The sequence below is a fragment of the Arvicola amphibius genome, chromosome 9, assembly GCF_903992535.2.
Source record: "Arvicola amphibius chromosome 9, mArvAmp1.2, whole genome shotgun sequence".
NCBI lineage: Eukaryota > Metazoa > Chordata > Mammalia > Rodentia > Cricetidae > Arvicola > Arvicola amphibius.
Window position 1 is genome coordinate 108,092,684 of NC_052055.2, and position 18,833 is coordinate 108,111,516.

General features: G+C 43.4%; 1 protein-coding gene across 1 annotated transcript in view; it reads right to left on the minus strand.

The window, feature by feature from the left end:
• Positions 1–1,897: 1,897 nt before the first annotated feature.
• The window catches only part of Reep3 (receptor accessory protein 3), a 77,015-nt gene continuing 60,079 nt past the window's right edge, over positions 1,898–18,833 (minus strand). The window contains exons 6-8 of the mRNA XM_038344056.1: positions 12,039–12,183; positions 5,299–5,444; positions 1,898–4,027 (exon numbers count right to left, since the gene is read on the minus strand). Of these exons, the coding sequence (XP_038199984.1) occupies positions 3,971–4,027; positions 5,299–5,444; positions 12,039–12,183 (348 nt within the window). The 3' untranslated portion in view covers positions 1,898–3,970. The remainder of the gene's footprint in view (positions 4,028–5,298; positions 5,445–12,038; positions 12,184–18,833) is intronic.

The following is an 18,833-nucleotide window of genomic DNA, read 5'->3' on the forward strand; positions in this document are numbered from 1 at the left end:
CAAAAGTACTTAGAGAAAAAGAGACTTTCTTTTCAGAAAACTTTAACCTTAGAGTATGTTTCTGTAGAAATGCTATAAACCACAAAGCAGCAATCTTCTCAAAATTTACCCGACTGTTTAACAAATAAATCATTCTAAAAAGGAGAAGACAGAGGAAACAGCTTTGGAATCTGTATTTAGAGTTCTATATTTAGATCTATTAAGATCTCCTTAATTTTCCCAATGAAAGACACTAAATGAAAAATTAGCCTATTCCAATTCAGAAAAAAAAAAACATTTATAGTCAATGTAAGACATTACAGTAATACCATAAAGGTTCAGGCATCTCTCCAAAGGTACAGAGAAGGAAGTACCAATGTTTGACATAATTTTAGAGTATTTACATGCCTTATAACACTGTGGAAGTCTTTGGTGGTGACACATGGAACAAGATCCCTGAAAACACGCGAGTAGTTAGTTCTGCTTCATCCATGCAGTGATCTTGCCAGCAGCGGTGGCCGGATCTCACTGTTTTAGCCACCGACAACACAGTGACATGTGTGGATGACATCTAATGGGCGGAGTGGGGTGGGCTCATACAATTGTGCTTTTAGCAATCAGACTATTTCTGGTTCCTTTTTGTTTTCCACAGACTTTTCTTTATTATAAACTATGGCTATGTACGTATATCTGTGTGCTGGTATGTTCACACATGCGCGCAGCTGCACCTGGACATCAGAAAGGGTATCCTAATCCCCAGAGCTGGAGCTGCAGGCCGTTGTGAACTACCTACCAGGTATAGTGCTAAGAACTGAACCTGGGTCTTCTGTAAGAACAGTATGCATTCTTAAAACACTGAGCTGTCTGTCTCTCCAGCTGTACTTATAGCTCCTTTTAATACCAGAAAGGAGAGAGAAAAGAGACACATAGAAACTGTAGCAATTCTCATGCTTAAACAATGGTTAAGGATGGGGATCAGTTCGGTATTAGTGACCACACTGAATGACTGGATAGTCAGGTAAGATACTAGTGGGCTGTGATTTTTGTATAAAAGCCCAAAGGCAGAGAAACAGTGCCCTAAACAGTGTGCATTGCATGCTGGCGCCCCAATCGGCAGTGGGGTTAAGTCAAGGCACTGTGGTCTATGAAAAAATTTACATATCTCAAAAAATTCAGCAGATTCAAAAGCAGAGAAGTAAACAAGACCAGCTCCAGCATCAAAGAAACAGAACAAAAGCAGCCCTTTAGCTCAGTATACAAAGTTCAAAGACAAGGGTGTACTATGTATGACATGTGACTGTGGAGGACAGAACCAAAGCATGAGGGGCAGGACAGACAGCATCAAGTGCACCAAGCATGTCAACTGCTGTAATATGCCAAAGTATGAGCTGGGAATGAGAAGGACAGTGAATGGGATGGTCAGCATTAGATCGGAGTCAGGGTGGCACCTTTGTTTGAGCATTCTGATTCTACAAGGTAGTAATTCTGCCAATTTGAAAAGCCTGTGAAACATGGTGTGGTGGTGGTATACACCTGTAATCTCAGCACTCAGAAGGCTGAAGCATGAAGAGTGTCCACAAATTCGAGGCTAGCCTGGGCTACACAGTGAGTTTCAGGCTGGCTAGAGTAAAACTTGGTCTCAAAAAATAAAATAAAATAAAATAAAATAAAATAAAATAAAAGCAACCAACCAAACAAAAACCGCAAGCTGGGCATGGTGGCTCACACCTTTAATGTCAGCACGTGGAAGGCAGAGGCAGGTGGATCTTGGGGAGCTTGTAAACCAGCCTGGTCTACACAGTGAGACTCTGTCTGACAAAACAAAACAAAAAATTAAAAGAGAAAACAAATAGTATATGAACCCCTTAAAGGATGGGTTAAGTTTGTTCGAACTATTTTTTTTTTTCTGGGACTGAACTCCAGGCCTTGCCTATGTCAAGCATGGCATCTACCAGTGGCTCCAAAGGGCAGGTTTAATGCAGACACTGGACTTTTAAAAGATAAGATGGTGCCAACCAGTCCCTATGGAGACAGAGTAACTTACTTATCCAATTGCCTTATCAGGTAACACTGTCTCTGCCCGGGAAACCAAGCAGGCAGCATGGCGTTTATACAGAGCAGGACAGGTCCAGGCCAAATAAATAACACTCTTTCCAATAATTTATTATGTGATTTTATAGATGTTTGAATAGAAGTCTTTTAGTAACAAAGACGCTATGAGTCAAAGCAAAGTAGATTAAGTTTTGGAGAAAAATTGAATTTTATTTGGTGTTAAATATTTGGTGTTTAGGAAACATTCAGAGTAGCATCAAGAGGTCATGTATGAATGACACTCAGACACCCCCAAGTAAATATTGTTTGATTATGGAAATTTTGATTATCCATCATCCCAAAAATACTGATTTAAGGTTCATAGTGCAGTTAGTAGGGCAACCTGAAATGAACCTCCGAGTTCAATCCCTCTATATCTCTCATATTAAAAAGGTGCCCTTTTTCTGGGAGCCTATCCTATGTAGCATCAACTGTTTATGTTCTATCTTGACACTCATCTTCAGGGAGTAAACTCAGCCAGGAAAAAGATTCAAATGACTTTAGTCACCACCAGGTCTCTAAACCAGCATCTGCGCCTGCCAAGCTTGAGAAAGGGGTGTGGTCACTGGGCAGTTCCATGAGTCAGAATACACTGAGTGCAGTTGGGCAGTGGTGGCGCACGCCTTTAATTCTAGCACTCAGGAGGTAGAGGCAGGAGGGTCTCTGTGAGTTCGAGGCCAGCCTGGTCTACAGAGCTAGTTTCAGGACAACAAAGGCTACACAAAGAAACCCTGTCACTAACTGCCCCCCCAAAACCAAAAAAGCAAAACAACCCCCAAAAAACAAACAAAGAAATAAAAAAAGAAGAAAGCAAGAGAGAAAGAAAGAAGAAAACACTAAGTGCTATACTGGTCTTGACTCTCTTCCAAAAATCTACATTTTAAAATATAAAATAATATAATTGTTGCTGATAAAAACATATCAAATTCAACTATGGAAACTGGTTAATGTTAATAACTTCTTAGATGTCAAGAATATAATTAAAAAGCAGTTAAAATCAGTCAGGTGTAATAATATACACCTGTTATTTCAGCAACTGTGTGGTGGAAGCAAGAATAGGATCAGGAGCTTAAGGCCACCCTTGGGCTACAAGAGACCTTATCTCAAAAAAAAAACCAAAAATCAAAAAGTAAAAATTTAATGAGTGTTAGCTATGTGTTTCTACTATAAATCAAACAAATTTAACAAATAAAACAAACACATAGGAAAAGGAGATGATGGATTTGAAGGCATAATTTTGACATGTCAGAATATAAGACAACAAAAAAGACAGCATCAATAAAAGTTAAAGTAAATGTACAGTCATAAAATAAGTAAACAATTTTCAAGTGTGCAAAACCAGCCAGGAAAGTGCTGTGTGGACATCTGGTTTTCAAACATCTGTTTCAAAAACTTTGAACTCACGGTGGAACGATTCCAGGGCTTATGTAAAGGACATGCCACCACCTTACACTATGTCTTTGTCACGACACTGGCTGCTCAGTGGCTGTCACCACCCTCCTGTGACAGATGTGGGCGGCGTGGATGGGTGTAAACACAATGCAACACTAGAAAGGCAAGTTGTATCCTGAAGGAGAGACTTTTCAAGTATACCCTGGGTCTGTGTTTTACCCTTAGATCCCAGACACTCAGTGTTGCTGATGAAATCAGATAATGTGATTCTCTGTAACTGCTGTTATAGACATGTACATCAATAAACCTTACATAACTAATTTACATAATTTAGCAGTTAATATCTAAAAGTAATTGTTAAAGAAACACAAAGTCTTTAGAATTATTAAAGTAAATCCCGTCCTTGCTGCAATCAGAAGAATTAAAGTGTAAGTCCTGAATGGATCGAGTTAGAATGTGAAGTTGGCTTGTTAGGGTTATTTGTCTTGAGATAGGCGAGGTGTAGACACTAAAAATACACCTGTGGTCTCTTCTTCACTTTATATTTGAGCGAACCATACCGCACCTGAAGAAAGAAAAGTGTTAGCATTAACAACAGGTAACCCAGTCAGGTAGTGGTGGCAGAGGCAGGCGGATCTTAGTGAGTTTGAGGCCAGTCTGGTCTACAAAGCCGGTCAGGACACAGAAAAACCCTGCCAGGAATCAAACAAAAACCACCACCACCAAAAACCCAAACCCAAACCAAACAAAAGATAACCCAAAGTAACTATGTATTAAAAATGCCATAAGGACATTTGTTATTTTGTATACCAGCTAAAACTAAAACTAAAACAAGCAGAACTAAACAGACTGACTGCTCTTTTAAACTAAGCCGGCTTTTCTTTTTTTCTTTATTTCTTTTTAAGACAGGTTTTCTCTGTGTAACAGCCCTGGCTGTCCTGGAACTCACTCTGGCGTCGAACCCACAGAGATCTGTCTGCCTCTGCCTCCTGAGTGCTGGGACTAAAGGTGTGTGCCACCATCGCCCTGCTAACTAGGTAGGATTTAATAGCTCATCATCATAGTAATTGTTTTATTCTTCTTATATAAAAAGCCAACTATCTTAGAAGGCCATACAGGAGGACTGTAAGTTCAAGCTCTACTCTGGCCACAGAAGGAGTTCTGTGTCAGTCTGGGCAACTTGTTGAGACCCTGTCTAATATAAAACGTGTTGGCAACGTAGCTCAGAAGTACAGTGGCTGCACTGCCTCCACGGGGCCCTTGGTTCAAACGCCAGTAGAGCACCCAAATCAATCGGGTCATCGAAGCAGCACCCTTGCCAGTTACAGCCTTACAAAGAACGCCCACATAAATGGAGCTGGTGACAGGACGGGTGTGCGCAGTACACAGGACATTTCCAATCCCAGGTGAAAACACGGACTTACTATTTACGTCTTGCTGAGGACAAGGCCGGTCCGTGAGTCTTAGCACAACGACACCCTGTGACTGCAGGGAAATTGTCTACTACCTACTCATCGTGTATGGCTTGCAGAAAGCAACACTATGCAGCCGATTCTGTTAGCAACTTTCCTAGCCTATGTAGAAGGCAGCAAGAGATAGAGTAACCGTGGGGTTTGCACAAAATAAGAACTTTCCTATTTCAAAATTTCCGTGCGGTGGTGGTGGGGGATGCCCCTCGAGCTCCCACCACGCCCGCTTTAATGACAGATTTGAACTGCACGCTGCCCTCTCCTTCATTCACGGGTCGTTTTCCATCAGTAACGACCAAGCAGAAGGAAACCCCTCACACGGATCATTAGGAAAACAATTACCCGAAATTACCCGATGCACACTGACCTCTTTGCGGCCTTTGATGGTCTTGACAGACTTCATGCTCTGGGACCGCCGCAGCCCCTTGTGAGTCACCATCTCGTCATCCGAGAATGGCCCCTCGGCCTCTTCGTCTGTTTGCTCACCTCCATCTTTCACTGGAATTCCGTAGGCTAAACAAATGGCCAAGAAGAGGAAGAGCGTGCCTTAGACAGAGGCCACCAGTTAGCTGCCTCTTCACCTGCCTGACACGAGGGTCTATCTGGGGTCGCTCTGCCGGCCGCCGCCGTCTGGAAAGTGCCCCTGGCCCTTCTCAGTGAAGTTTTGCATCGTGCATGATCGCAGATAAGGATCAGAGGACTCATTTCCGGACGAACTTCTCCCTGACAGCTTTTACTCACTTGCCTACTTTTTTTTTTTTTTTTTTTTTTTTTTTTTTGAGATGAGTCTTGTTCTGTAGCCCAGGCTGGGCTGGAATTCACAGTGATGGCACCATGGCCAGCAGTCCTTTCTCACTATGAACATTTTTATTTAAAAAAAAAAAAAAGTCAGAGGGCTCAGGAGCCAGCTCAGTAAGTAAGAGCACTTATATAAGCACAACGAGAGCTGAGTTCAGATCCCAGGATTCAAGCCTCTAGACTCTTGCAGCTCCACTGCTGTGTGTGTATGCGTGTGAGGTGCGCACAGATAGAGACAAGAGGATCTCTGGGGAGTTCCAGGTTGTCAGCCTAGCAAAAAATGCATGCCCCTGGGGTTGAGGGAGAGACCTGCCTCAAAGGAATACGGTGAGAATGAGAGAGGAGCATACACTACACAGTCAGACGTGATACACACCGGTGGCATCAAAAACTCAAGAAGCAGAGAAGGACTGATTGTGTCTTAAGTCTGCCTGAATTAAAGGTAAGACCCCATGTCAAAAAAGGACTGGCCAGGCGACTCAGCTTGAGTTTGAGAACGCACGGAAAAAGGCAGAACAAGAGAGTGACTCCAAAGTGGCCCTTTGACCTCTAAGTGCACAATAATAATATCTAAGATTTAAAGAGCTAAACCCAGGCAGGCTGTGGTGGCACATGTCACACATCCTTAATCCCAGCACTTGGAAGGCAGGGGCAGGCCAATCTCGGAGTTTGAAGCTCGCCTCGTTTACAGAATGGGCTCCAGAACAGCCAGAGCTACATAGAGAGACCCTGTCTCTGAAAAACCAACCACCCAGCCAACCAACCAAACAAGCCAAACCCAAACAACAAGAACAAAGCCAAATAACACCAAAAAACCCTGGGCTCTCCTAAAAATTTCCAAACAATGAAATAACACCCACACCCTGTTAAAAAGAAAACAAAAAAGAAAAACAAAACCAAAAAAAATAAAAGGTCCTCAGAGAAAAATAATCAGATATGTTATAAAGTTTCTTTTCACCCCTACGTGAGTTGCACAAAACCCAAATGTTGTGTTTTAGGGTGTCATTTGTGCCTTTGATTTTAATTAGGACCCAAGCCCCTCCCCTACTTGTCACATTGTTGGTCAAATGATGGGGGAGCCCAAGAAAGACGCAAAGGGGACTGCAATCGGAAAGGTGAGTTCACTGGGGCATGGTTACAGTGCTGATCAAGCCAGGAAGTTTCCGTTGACAGAAACCACAGGCCATACGACAGGTGTTAAGAGGAGACCTTCAGCACAAGATCAGCTAGTGACCACAGGGCCAACTAAGTGGCTGTTATGTGGACCGATACTCATTTCTGTTCACTATGCAGGTATCCAGGAGGGATGTCTACTGTAAGAATCCTAGTAGTATTCCAGGTTGGGAGTCAGGAGCAAGAGCACCCCACTCCCTGAAGGCAGGGCCCTCAGACTCTAGCGTGTCTTATCAGGATAACTCGTCAGTACACATCGCTGGGCCCCACCCATGGAAGCTTGTGATGGGGGGGGGTGTGAAGGGGTGGAGGAGCAGAGATGAGCATCTCTAACAAGCCCTGGGGGATGATGACCATAGCTTTGAGAACCAAAACCCGAGGCTCCTGGCAAAACCAGACAAGGGCCAGTCTAAGGCAGTGAAGCAGGGGTGGGGGTGTATGCGCAGTTATGTGGCCCTAAGAAGTTTTAAAGCCCTCTCTAATAAAGATAAGTAGCACACGATAAAGGCCCAGGAGGAAGCAGGGATGAAGTTTTCCATCAGGAAAATGGTGTGGAACAAATGTCTGTCAGTCAGCTCACCCAGGACACAAATAATTTGAGACTTACCATGCAAATTGTGAACAGTTGCTAATATGCTTTTCACTTTCATAATAACATAAATGACGTTAATTATATATTAGGCAATAACAATTTTAGGCTGCCAAACATCTAGGCTCGAAATCAGGAAGGATTTGGAAGCAGAATCAGACATTATTTTGGCCGGAATCCTTTGTTTTCCTATAGTAGTCAGGAGTGGCACATTCCAGGCAGCACCGAGTGTGACTGTGGAGGGCCGGGCAACGGAGGCGATGGGAGGAAATTCAAGGAAGTAGGGAGATGTTCCTTATTTAGGGTAAAATGAAGCCATATTCTCTCTCTCTTGGAAGAGGTGTCAGGGGTATTTTGAAGGGATTTATGTTGTTGTTATTATTATCATCATTATTATTTTGGTTTTTCAAGATAGGGTTTCTCTGTATAACAGCCCTGGCTGTCCTGGAACTGGCTTCACAGACCAGGCCGGCCTCGAACTCACAAAATCCACTTGCCTCTGCCTCCCGAGTGCTGGAATTAAAGACCTGGGCCACCATGCCCCAGCTATATTATTATTTTTTGAATTATTTTAATTTTCATCATGTGTATGTGTGTGTGCATGTACATGCAGGTGTCCACACATGCCAGAGAAGGGGCCCCAACCCTCTGGAACAGGAGTTACAGGATGCCTTGAACTGACCAACATGGATGCTGGGAACTACACCGGGGTTCTTAGAAAGAGATTTGCTTTTAACCATGAAATCATCTCCCTAGTCCTTTGTCTTCTCTAAAAATAGTTAATTTATTTATTTACGTGTACATGCCAAGCACAGACACATGTGCTGTTCAGGGTCGCTCTTGCCTTCTATCACGTGGGTCCTGGAACTGTAACTAATTCATCAAGCTTGGTGTCCAGCTCCAAACTGGGCCGTGCTGACAGCCCCCAGACCATTATATGTCACAGGAAGCAGGCTTTTATGTAATTCCAATTTCTCCGTTTTTAAACAGTCAAGTAGCTGCTTAAAAAATTATTCTTGTATAATGAAGAAAATAAATCACAAAAAAATAGAGGCTGTCATTTCTTGAGTTTTCTATTGTATTTTTAAATTTTTTTCAAAATAAGAGTATTAGCCAGGCGGTGGTAGAGCATGCCTTTAATCCCAGCACTTGGGAGGCTGAGGCAGGTGGTTCTCTGTGAGTTTGGGCCCAGCCGGGTCTACAGAACTAGTTCCAGGATAGTGAAGGCTACAGAGAGAAAACCTTTCTCAAAAACAAAAACCAAAATAAGAATATTGTGTTATTTCTGATTGAGTAATGAATTAAAACTAAACAAACAGAAAAACAATACCCTCCCAATCAAACAGAACACACACAAAACAAAAACAAAAAGCCCCAGAACACAGAAGTACACAGTGCTAACCTTTTAGAATATCTCTGGATTTTCTAGCATGTACAGACACTGGACAGCTTCACACCTCTTAATCCTGGCCACCAACTACAACTGCCGCGCCTCTCCACCACAGGATCAAAACAGACGCTGTCTCACTGACTTATTTCTCCCCCTCAGAAAGGGACATCGTCAGTCTTCATGGTAATCAACTGTCACTGTAGGTGCTTGGCTTCTGTTGTTATGAATGAGAGGAGAGGTCCTGGACAAACCGCTCTGAACACTCGTCTGGCAGATTGTCATCCAAAATGATCAGTACATTTTGAACTCACAGAAAGTCCAAGAGGCTGGTTCAGGGCTTTGCCCCTCCCCTTCAACCTTCCAATCACCACCAATAATGCAGTGAAGGCACCAAGTGGGATTTCTGCCAGTGTCTGTGGGAACCGCAGCTGCCAGGTGACTCCTGCGAGTCCACACAGAGGGGACACAGATTAACACCTGCTGCTTGGCTTTTCCAAGTTCTGACAGGGACACGTGCGAGCCCTTTGGGTGTGTGGCTCCAGTCCCAGCTGCTGTTGGAGCACAGCTGCATGGGACCCTGAACAGAATTACTTTGCTTTGCTGAGCCCGGTCACCCCTCATTCTGAACAAAGGAATGGACTGTGATTGTTTGAGGAAACCGGGGATTTTACAGTTAAAAAGGGGAACTTTCTTGTTTGTTTGTCCCCGCCCCCCACTTCCTCCTCCTCCTCCTTCAGACAGGGTTTCTGTGTGTAGCTCTGGCTCTGCTGGAACTCACTTTATAGAGTGAGAGCAGGCTGGCCTTGAACTCAGAGATCTGCCTCTGCCTCTGGTGTACCGAGATGAAAGGCGTGTGCTACTCTGCCCAGATAATAAGAACATTTCTGATGGCTTCCTTTTGTCTTCTTTGAGATGCAAGATATGTTTTTTCCCTTCTTGTAGAGTAATTCTCATTCTTTCTCATATCTCTCCTCCTCCCTCCTCTTGTTTTGACCCAAAGTCTCCTATAGTTCAGTCTGGCCAAAAACTGCTAGGTAGTTGAGAATGGCCTTGTTCTGAGCTTTCCTGCTTCCACCTCTTTCCAAATCTGAGCTCTTGGACTACAGGTATGTATCACCAAGTCCCGTTTATGAACTGCTGGGGTTGGAACCCAGGGCTTTCTGTATGCTAGGCGAGCAGTCAACTGAGCCACAGTCCAGCCTCAGGTCTTCATTCTTTGATCAATGGTTAGCTTGAGTATAACCTTTTAGACACTGGCCACCATTTTAAGTATTATTCATTTTGGGGAGAAAGTGGAAGAGTTAGTTTTATCATTTTTAAGTACATGTATGTATACACATACATAGATATCTGTATGTGGGCATGTGCACGTAGTCTAGGTGCTCACAGAGGGTGGCGGAGTTGGGAGTTATGGCAGCTGCAAATAAACACTGGGAACCGAACTTGGGTTCTTCCCAGGAGCAGTGTGCACTCTTAACCAACGAGACAACTCTCCAGCCCCTCTCTTTGAAGAGGAACGATGGCTAGGTGCAGAAGCTAACATTTAGGAAGCTGAAGTGGGAGAACTGCCAAGAGGTCAAGGTCTGCCTAGGTTACAGTACAAAACTTGGTCTTTAAAAAAGACAAAAGGAGGGGCTGTTACTTTATTTTAAAAATTAGCTTGAGCTATTATAATCATTTTCAGCCTGTCTATTAAGAGAACTAAGTTTTTTAAAAGAATGATTAATACTTTAATAAGGAATGTCCTCCAGAGGACCCGAGTTCAATTCCCAGCACCCACATAGCAGCTTACAACTGTCTGTAACTCCAATTCCAAGGGATCCAACATCCTCACACAGACAAAAATGTAGGCCAATAAGCAATGCACATAACAAAAAGTTAAATAAATTAAAGGAAAAAGGAATGCCCTCAGCATCTTAGCTTTCAGCCTGGACGTGAAGGAAGCCTACTGCAGACGAGACAGGACGGTGAAGGGACCGCTTGTTTCTGCACCTGCTTCCAGGACCACACCGCTCCATTCCAGGCCCAAGACACAGCAGCTCCGACAGGCTCATCATTTCTGCAGAATATGCAGACACGCTAGCTCTTGAACCAGAGTGTGCGATCTCACCACACTGTCCACTGAAGTAACCTTATTTCGGTTTTGAGTCATCACTCGTTAGCCGCTTAAGCCTTCTCACCTGTGAGTCAACGTCCCTGCTTGTTCACAGACCTTGCAGAGTGCTGCTTACCCATGGAACTGCTCAGATGTCAATCCACAGTCTGAACAGAGAATGCTGGTGCCCAGTCAGAACTAAAGCACGGGTTGAGCTCTGAACCATGCCCACAGCCCCTAAAACCTCACAGATGCTTGGGAGGCCACAGCTCTCTGCTTTTACTTGCATGATCAAACGATCAATCTTCCTTTCTTCATTCCCCCCCCCCCCCCCCTCAGAGTTTTTCTGTGTAACTTTGCCTGTCCTGGAACCTGCTCTGTAGATCACAGAGATCTACCTGCCTCTGCCTCCCAACTGCTGCACTACCATACCCTGCTAGCTTCATGGATTCTGTCGACAGCAAAAGGCCAAGTAGTAGTCTGACTTAGAGAAAATTTGGAAAGAAAGGGCAGTGGGTAAAACCAAAACTCAAAACTGCACAGGAAAACTGAGACTCAAAAAGACATGCTTGGGCTAGGCATGTGGTTTGGTTGGCAGAGAATGCTTGTACAAATCTCTGGATTCTCTCCCTAGGGTTGCATTGTATCAGATGTGGTGCTGCACACCTAATCCCAACACTTGGGATGTTAGAAGCAAGAGGACCAGAAAGTTCATGGTCAGCCTTAGCAAGCCTATGACACCTTGTCTGGAAAACAGAAAGACAACACACAAAATAATAAGCCCCAAAATATATGTTTAAAAAAAGTAAATTTTGCTGGGTGTGGTCGCTCACACCTATAGTCCTAGCACTGGGGAGGTACAGGCAGGATCAAGAGGTTGAAGACAGCCTCACCTATATAGAAAGCCTGAGGCCAGCATAGGGTACACAAGATTCTGTTCTGACAAAAATGGTATCAATAACCAAGTGAGGTCTGTCTCCGGACCCATGTATTCTATAGTAGCCACCCTGAACCCTAGCCCTTTTATGAAAGACCCTTGCATATTCCAACACATAAGCATACCTGCTGGTTCACTGGCTTGTTTGCTTCTCCTCTTTGCTTCTGGCAAAGTCTGGTAGGGTCTCTGTCCCACAGGCTCATCACCTTGGATGGCTGTCAAATCATGCATGCTGAAACTTCGCAAACGCTCCGTTATTGCTCCTTGGCTCTATTTAACAGAGAAGTGATAAGACCCGAGGAAAAAAGATACTTTCAAATACCTAACATTCTTCGATTTGTCACACAACATGCTAAAACATTTTATTAAGAAACACAGTAATATTTTGTCATATATTAACATCCCTGCACATCTTACTTTATTTAAAAAAGCACTTGGAGCGGCTGACATCTAAGTGAATGCCACACACTGTTTATACCTGCTTTCTGATATCTGTAGCAACACTAATCCACTTTCCTTTTTATGCATTTCAAAGTATGCCATTACATCAATACATTTTTTTCCAGGCATTTCAGCATTATACTCAACTTTAAGATGTGTTTTTATTTTACTTTTTAATATAATGAAATTAACTTCAGAGCAAATAGCATTATAATTCTGAGTTGTGGCTCAGTATTCTGGATTAGTAATAGTAAAACTAGCCTGTTGGGGCTTAATATTTATGATGTAGAGAAGTTCTTCAAGGAAGGACGGTGTTTTAAAACAAGCATAAGTCATGAATGGTAATAGCTCTAACTGGAGGTCGGTGGAAAGAGTTAGGAGCAAAAGAACTTTGGATATGTAAACATCTTCACACAATGAACAAGCTGGCCAGACAGGCTCATCACAGGATAGTTCATTTCGTCTTTATAAAAGGTATATTTATTTTAATTTTCTGTATATGAGAAGGTGCCTGCATGTATGTATGTGCACTACAGGGATGCAGCAACCTCCCAGGCCAGAAGAGGCTGTCTGATCCCCTGAGACTGGAGGTAGAGGCAATAAGCTACCACGTGGAAGTTGGGAAGTGAACCAGGTTCTCTGCAAGAGCAATAAACACCCCTAACCACGGAGCCAGCTCTTAAGCTCCCACTGTTGTCCTAAAAATATGACAGACACAAGCAAATATTTAAATGTAAATTAATTAAAAAGGAAAACACTTTGTTGTTTTTTTTTTTTTTTTTTTTTTTTTTTTTTTTTTGAGACAGGGTATCTCTGTGGAGCCCTAGCTGGCCTTGAACTCACAGAGATCTGCCTGCCTCTGCCTCCCGAGTGCTAGGATTCAAGGCCACCACCGCAGGGCTGAAATGAAGCTCCTTACTTTCACTAGCCACATCTAAGATGTCTCCGGCTGCCGGTGACTGCAGCAGAGAGAGCATCCCCATCACACACCGCAGGCAATGGTTTCCATCACCACTCAGCTTTCACGGGGACATTTGTCTGAACTTTTAAGACATATCTCTCTAAACTGTGAAGCTCTGTAAAATGAAAAAAAAAAAATCCTAAATTTACCCACTTTAAATCTGCATAGCATATGGATGATTCATTGTTTTATTTATAGCTGGGCTAAAAATACTTGTCTCAAGGCGTTTACACTGATGATTTCTTCCCACACACGTGAATTTCGGATTGCCTCTACTTCTCACATCACCATGGAAACTCATCCGTCATGCTTCATCTCTAAACTTCAACGTTAAAGGTGTTACAAACATTTGGGCGTTTCTTTTCACGTGTGTTTTACCCTGAAGAAACAGCTCGTCGATTCACAAGTCGTGATTCAGTACTCTAGCTTACCGATACCATGTCAAACCACACGCTGTTTCTACTGCCTAGGTAAGGTTTGTATTTCTGCTGCGCTTTGAATGGCGTAAGAACGCTTAAAGTTGGGGCTGGAGAGAAAGCCCAGTGGCTAAACGTTCTCATTGCTCTTGTAAAAGACCCGGGTTCAATTCCCAGCACCCACACAATATATCATCTGCAATTCCAACTCCAGGGGACCCGATACCCTCTTCTGATCTCCTTGCATAACAAGTGTGCACATGGTACATATATAAACATAAAGGCAAAACACTTTAACATAAGGAAATATATCCAAGGAAAAAAGAGAAAATGTTTAAAATCCATTTCCCCATTAAAATAAGTGGATATCACACATTTAAAAATTATTTTTTGGAGGGATGGTGGTGCACACCTTTAATTCCAGCATTTGGGAGTCAGAGGCAGGTGATCTCTGTGAGTTTGAGACCAGCCTCATTGACAGAGCAAGTTCCAGGACAGCCAGGGCTACACAAAGAAACCCTGCCTTGAAAAACCAAGCCAATCAACCAAAACAAAAAACAAAAAGTTAGGTTTTGATCCAGATATAATGGCTCATATCTTTAATCTCAGCACTTGAGTTTGATCCCCAGTCCCCATGTAGGAGTGGAAGGAGGGAGTCTACCTCACAAAGCTGTCCTCTGCACACATGCCTCTCTATCATGCACACACAATAACACATTTAAAAAAAACTCTTGACAAACTTAGCTCATCATATTATTTTCTGTTAACCAGATAGATAGCACTGACTTATAGCAAAGATGGGAGCGAGACACTGCAGAGACAAAGGTCACAGAAGTGCTGTGCTCATCTATCTCCTCAGACTGTATGTCATTTTCTTTACTGTGCCTTTCTCTTTCTGTAAATCCTCAATACTCCTGGCCTGTTCTTTCCATCCCACCATACCCACATACAAATGACATGCAAGTTCACATATTATGACTTGGGTCTTAAATAGATCTGTCTGTCTGTCTCTTCGTCCGTCCGTCCATCCGTCCATCCATCCATCCAGCCACCTCTCCACCCCCTTGAATACAGTCTGTCTGTCTGTCTGTCTGTCTGTCTGTCTGTCTGTCTGTCTGTCTGTCTGTCTGTCTGTCTGTCTATCTATCTATCTATCTATCTATCTATCTATCTATCTATCTATCTATCTATCTATGCCACCTCTCCACCCCCTTGAATACAGTTTCCAGGGCTGGTTTTGCTGAGCTACACTGCCACTGAGTGTTGCCTGGGCTAATAATTGTACCACTGCAAGTGGTTTTAATTGGTGAGATCAGTAGAGAAAGCTTACCTCAACAATGAACTAGAGTGCTGTTATTACTTCTATTGCTGTATGATGTGTGTTTGCTATAGGAGCTAGGAGAAAGATTTTAGGAGACCAGCAGACAGGGTGAGTCTTAGGCTTCTGCCCTACTAGACCATCTAGAATGGTCTTTTGTTGTTGTTGGTTTTATTGAGACAGGGATTCTCTGTGTAACAACCCTAGCTCTCCTGGCACTAGCTCTTGTAGACTAGGTTGGCCTCAAATCCACAGAGATCTGCCTGCCTCTGCCTCCCGAGTGCTGGGATTAAAGGCATGTACCACCTAGCTTAGAATGGTTTTATATTGAGCAGGTCATTAACAAGCAAATTTAGTATTCTTTTTATGACTATTCCCTGCCCCCAATCTGACATAAACCAGTTATCTGGGAAGAGAAACCCTCTATCATAGTGCCTATAGGCAGATCTGTAGTGTATTTCCTTGATTAAAGATCAGTGTGGGAAGGATCAGCCCACTGTGGGTGGTGCCACCCTTGGGCAGGTGGTCCCGAGTTGTATAAGAAAGCAGGCTGAGCACACCATGGAGACAAAGCTGTAAGCAGCACTCTTCTATGGCCTCAGTTCCGGCCTTGGGTTCCTGCCCTGACTTCCCTCAGTGATGGCCTGTGGAAAAGCAGAGAGTGGGGCTAAGGGCACACAGCTCAGTTGGCAGAGCACTTGCTTAGCACAAGTCTGCAGGATGTCCAGGATGCCATTCCAGCATGGACTGAACAGGGCCTGGTGATGCATGCCTGTCATCCCAGCGATCAGGAGACGAGGGCAGCAGGACCACAGGCTTAAAGCTGTCCTCAGCTACAGTGATTCTGAGGCCAGCTGGTGACACTTGGGACTAGCCTTGGGGAAGACAAATGGGGGAATAAAATGGGGAAAATAAGCTGGTTTTTTTTTTGTTTGTCTTCTTGTTTTTTGAGGACTCTTGACGCTTCAACAGTTCTTACTACCTTGGGAAACTGGATTTCCCACTATACAGTTTTTTTTTAATAGACAAAACCACATCTAAAATGAGAACAGAGAATAAGTGTAGCACCGTAAAGTTGAAAAACATTCAATATGTTGTAATTATCCAATGTAACTACTTCAAAGGAGAGGAGTAATTACAAAATAACCATATCCGAAGGGCAACTTGCTCACTCTGGTCCCATCCCTCCAGCATAAAAGCCCATTAGTACAGGATCCTCCCCCAATCCTAATCACATCCATGATGAAGGGATTGCAAGCCTACAGTATGTGGGAAAATATGCAAAAATGAGGACAGTATAATTAATGTTTAGGTAGATGAGATGGGTGATTGATTTTCTAACCCTTCAAATTTTTCTTTACTATTATGAATTAATGATTTTGTTTAATAAAGTTTAAGAAAAATCTTTTTAAAAGTTAGCTGTAAAATCCGTATTCCAAGTGACAGGTTTTGCTACAGCATTCTCAGTCACCTTCGTCCTTATCTGTCCTCATGCTGGCTTAATGGAGACCTGATTATAATAACATGCTACACAATAACAATTTCTGCTCCACTGGTCACTAGGGTTTTTATATCTAATGCTTCACTCCTATCATCAAAAGAAACACAGTTGCAGTGAGTGGCCGGGCTCTTAATCCCGGCTGGGGAGAGGGAGGTAGGCCAGACATAGTGAGGCCTGCCAGACATAGTGTGGCCTTGCCTCGAAAATGAAACAAACATAGACGAATAAAAATAGATTTTCTGCTATCTTAAAAAAATTTGTTAAAAAAAGTTTTAAAAAATGTATTTTTACTTTTTCAAACTGTGCATGTGCATGGGGGATGGGTGTGTGTGGGGGGAGGGGGTTGGTGTGTTCATGTAAGTGTTGGGGCGCGCAGAAGTCAGAGGCTGCAGCCGGAGTTACAGACACAGCAGTGAGCCACCCAGTGTGGTGCTGGTAACTGAACTTCAGGCTTCTGCAAGAGCGGTATGTGCTCTCATCTGCCAAGCCACCTCTCTAGCCCAGCTTCTGTTTTGAGGGCAAAGTAGCAAAGCCTACTCCTTTATCACTAACAGACATTTCTGCTTTGCTTCAATTAAATGTGTACCCCTCCTCCTCTATTTGGCTTGCACAATATTAAACAAAAGGATAAGAAAATTGAGGCTAACTCTGGGCAGAGTATAGAAGCAGCACTCCAACCAGGAAGAAGGGGTCACCACCGATGGGGCACCTGCATACTCTAGCTCTTCAGATTTCATTCGTGCCAGAATTATATGCACAGCTGGGTATGGAAGCTCACACTGGTAATCCCAGCCCTTGGGAAGCTGAGGCAGGAGGGTCCTGAGTTCTAGGTCAGCCATATAGTGTTATCCTATCAAGCTGTATTACAGTCTATGCTTTTCTATGGTAATTCTTACTATCCCATTCAGTTATGACAGTTACTCAGCTCTACTCATCATCTGGGATGGGTGTTACATTTAATGGTTGCTACCTTTAGTTCTCATTGTTGGGGAAACCTCCCCTTTGGATAGTCAATAAAAACATCGATGAAGTCCAGGATGGATCTAGATGTATTCCCATTAGGTGATGTATCTCAGTGTTTTGAAGATTAGAGAGAGAAATATGTATTGAAGAATAATTACTACAGACAAAAAGTTAAAAGGAACTAGAAGATCAAAATGACTTGTAATCATTTCCTAAACTTCTTATACATGTGTGTATGTTCTATTAGTTTAGAACGTGTGTCCTCCCCACCTCCCCCCGCCCAGATTCAGTACACGTTTGAAGCAGGGTCGTTCAACCTCAATGCCATTGCTCTTCTGAACTGGAAAGTCTTTGCAGTGTTTCTGCCCTGCAGGACAGTAAGCTACATGCAGGACAGTAAGCTGCATCCCTGGCCTCTACTCAGGTGTCAGGAGTGACTCCTTGTCACTTGTGAGGACCTAAAACGTCCATGGTGGTGCACGTCGGAGCATAAACCACTTCCAGTTGAGAGCTACCATTCTGGAGATGCAGCAGGTTTTATATATCAATTGTTTACCCTTCGCTTTATAGACAAGAAAAGTGTTTAATTCTTACACTAGTGTAGATGGTTTGCCTACAGTCTTTGCCCGATACATGGCAGAACCCAAACTTAAAAAAAAAAAAATCTAGACTAATTCGAGTGTTCTATAATCCAGCGTCAGCTATGCTAACCCGCTCTGTGGACCGTAGCAAAATGGACTGGATTTTCTCTGCCCTACAGAAAAGGGAAAGACTCTGTAACCGAACATTCTCAAAATCCTTTCACAAACAGAAAGTCATTAAAACAGATAGCAAGGGGTCAGGAATTTGAAGGTAATAATGGTGGCTTTAAAAGTCAATTAGATTTCAGCAATTTTACCTGCAGAGCTCTAATTTCCTTAATTTTTGGGGGGGGGGGTCTCTTAAAGAGACGTAATGAGAAGAGGCTGCCAGAGTGAATCCTGAGGTGGCCCAAGGGGCCAGCGGCTCTGCTCTTCACCTGCCCTTCAGCGCATGGATGGCGGGCAGCTACAGCAATGCCACCTGCATCTCCTACGTGGAAGCACGGTTGCTTAGCATCCTCAGCAGAATCCTTGAAGGTCCTTCATGTATTTGTGCTTTGCTCAGCCAAAATAAACTCGTACACTGACCTTGTGAACAGATGCCTGGTAATGAGGCCAGAGGACTGAGTAACATTTTTCAGAGAATTGCTTTATGGTGTAATAAATGTTCTGATTAGATTCCTGTTTCCATCTCTTACACGCTCAGGTGATTCAACCTGGGGATCCTAGGCAGAAAGTC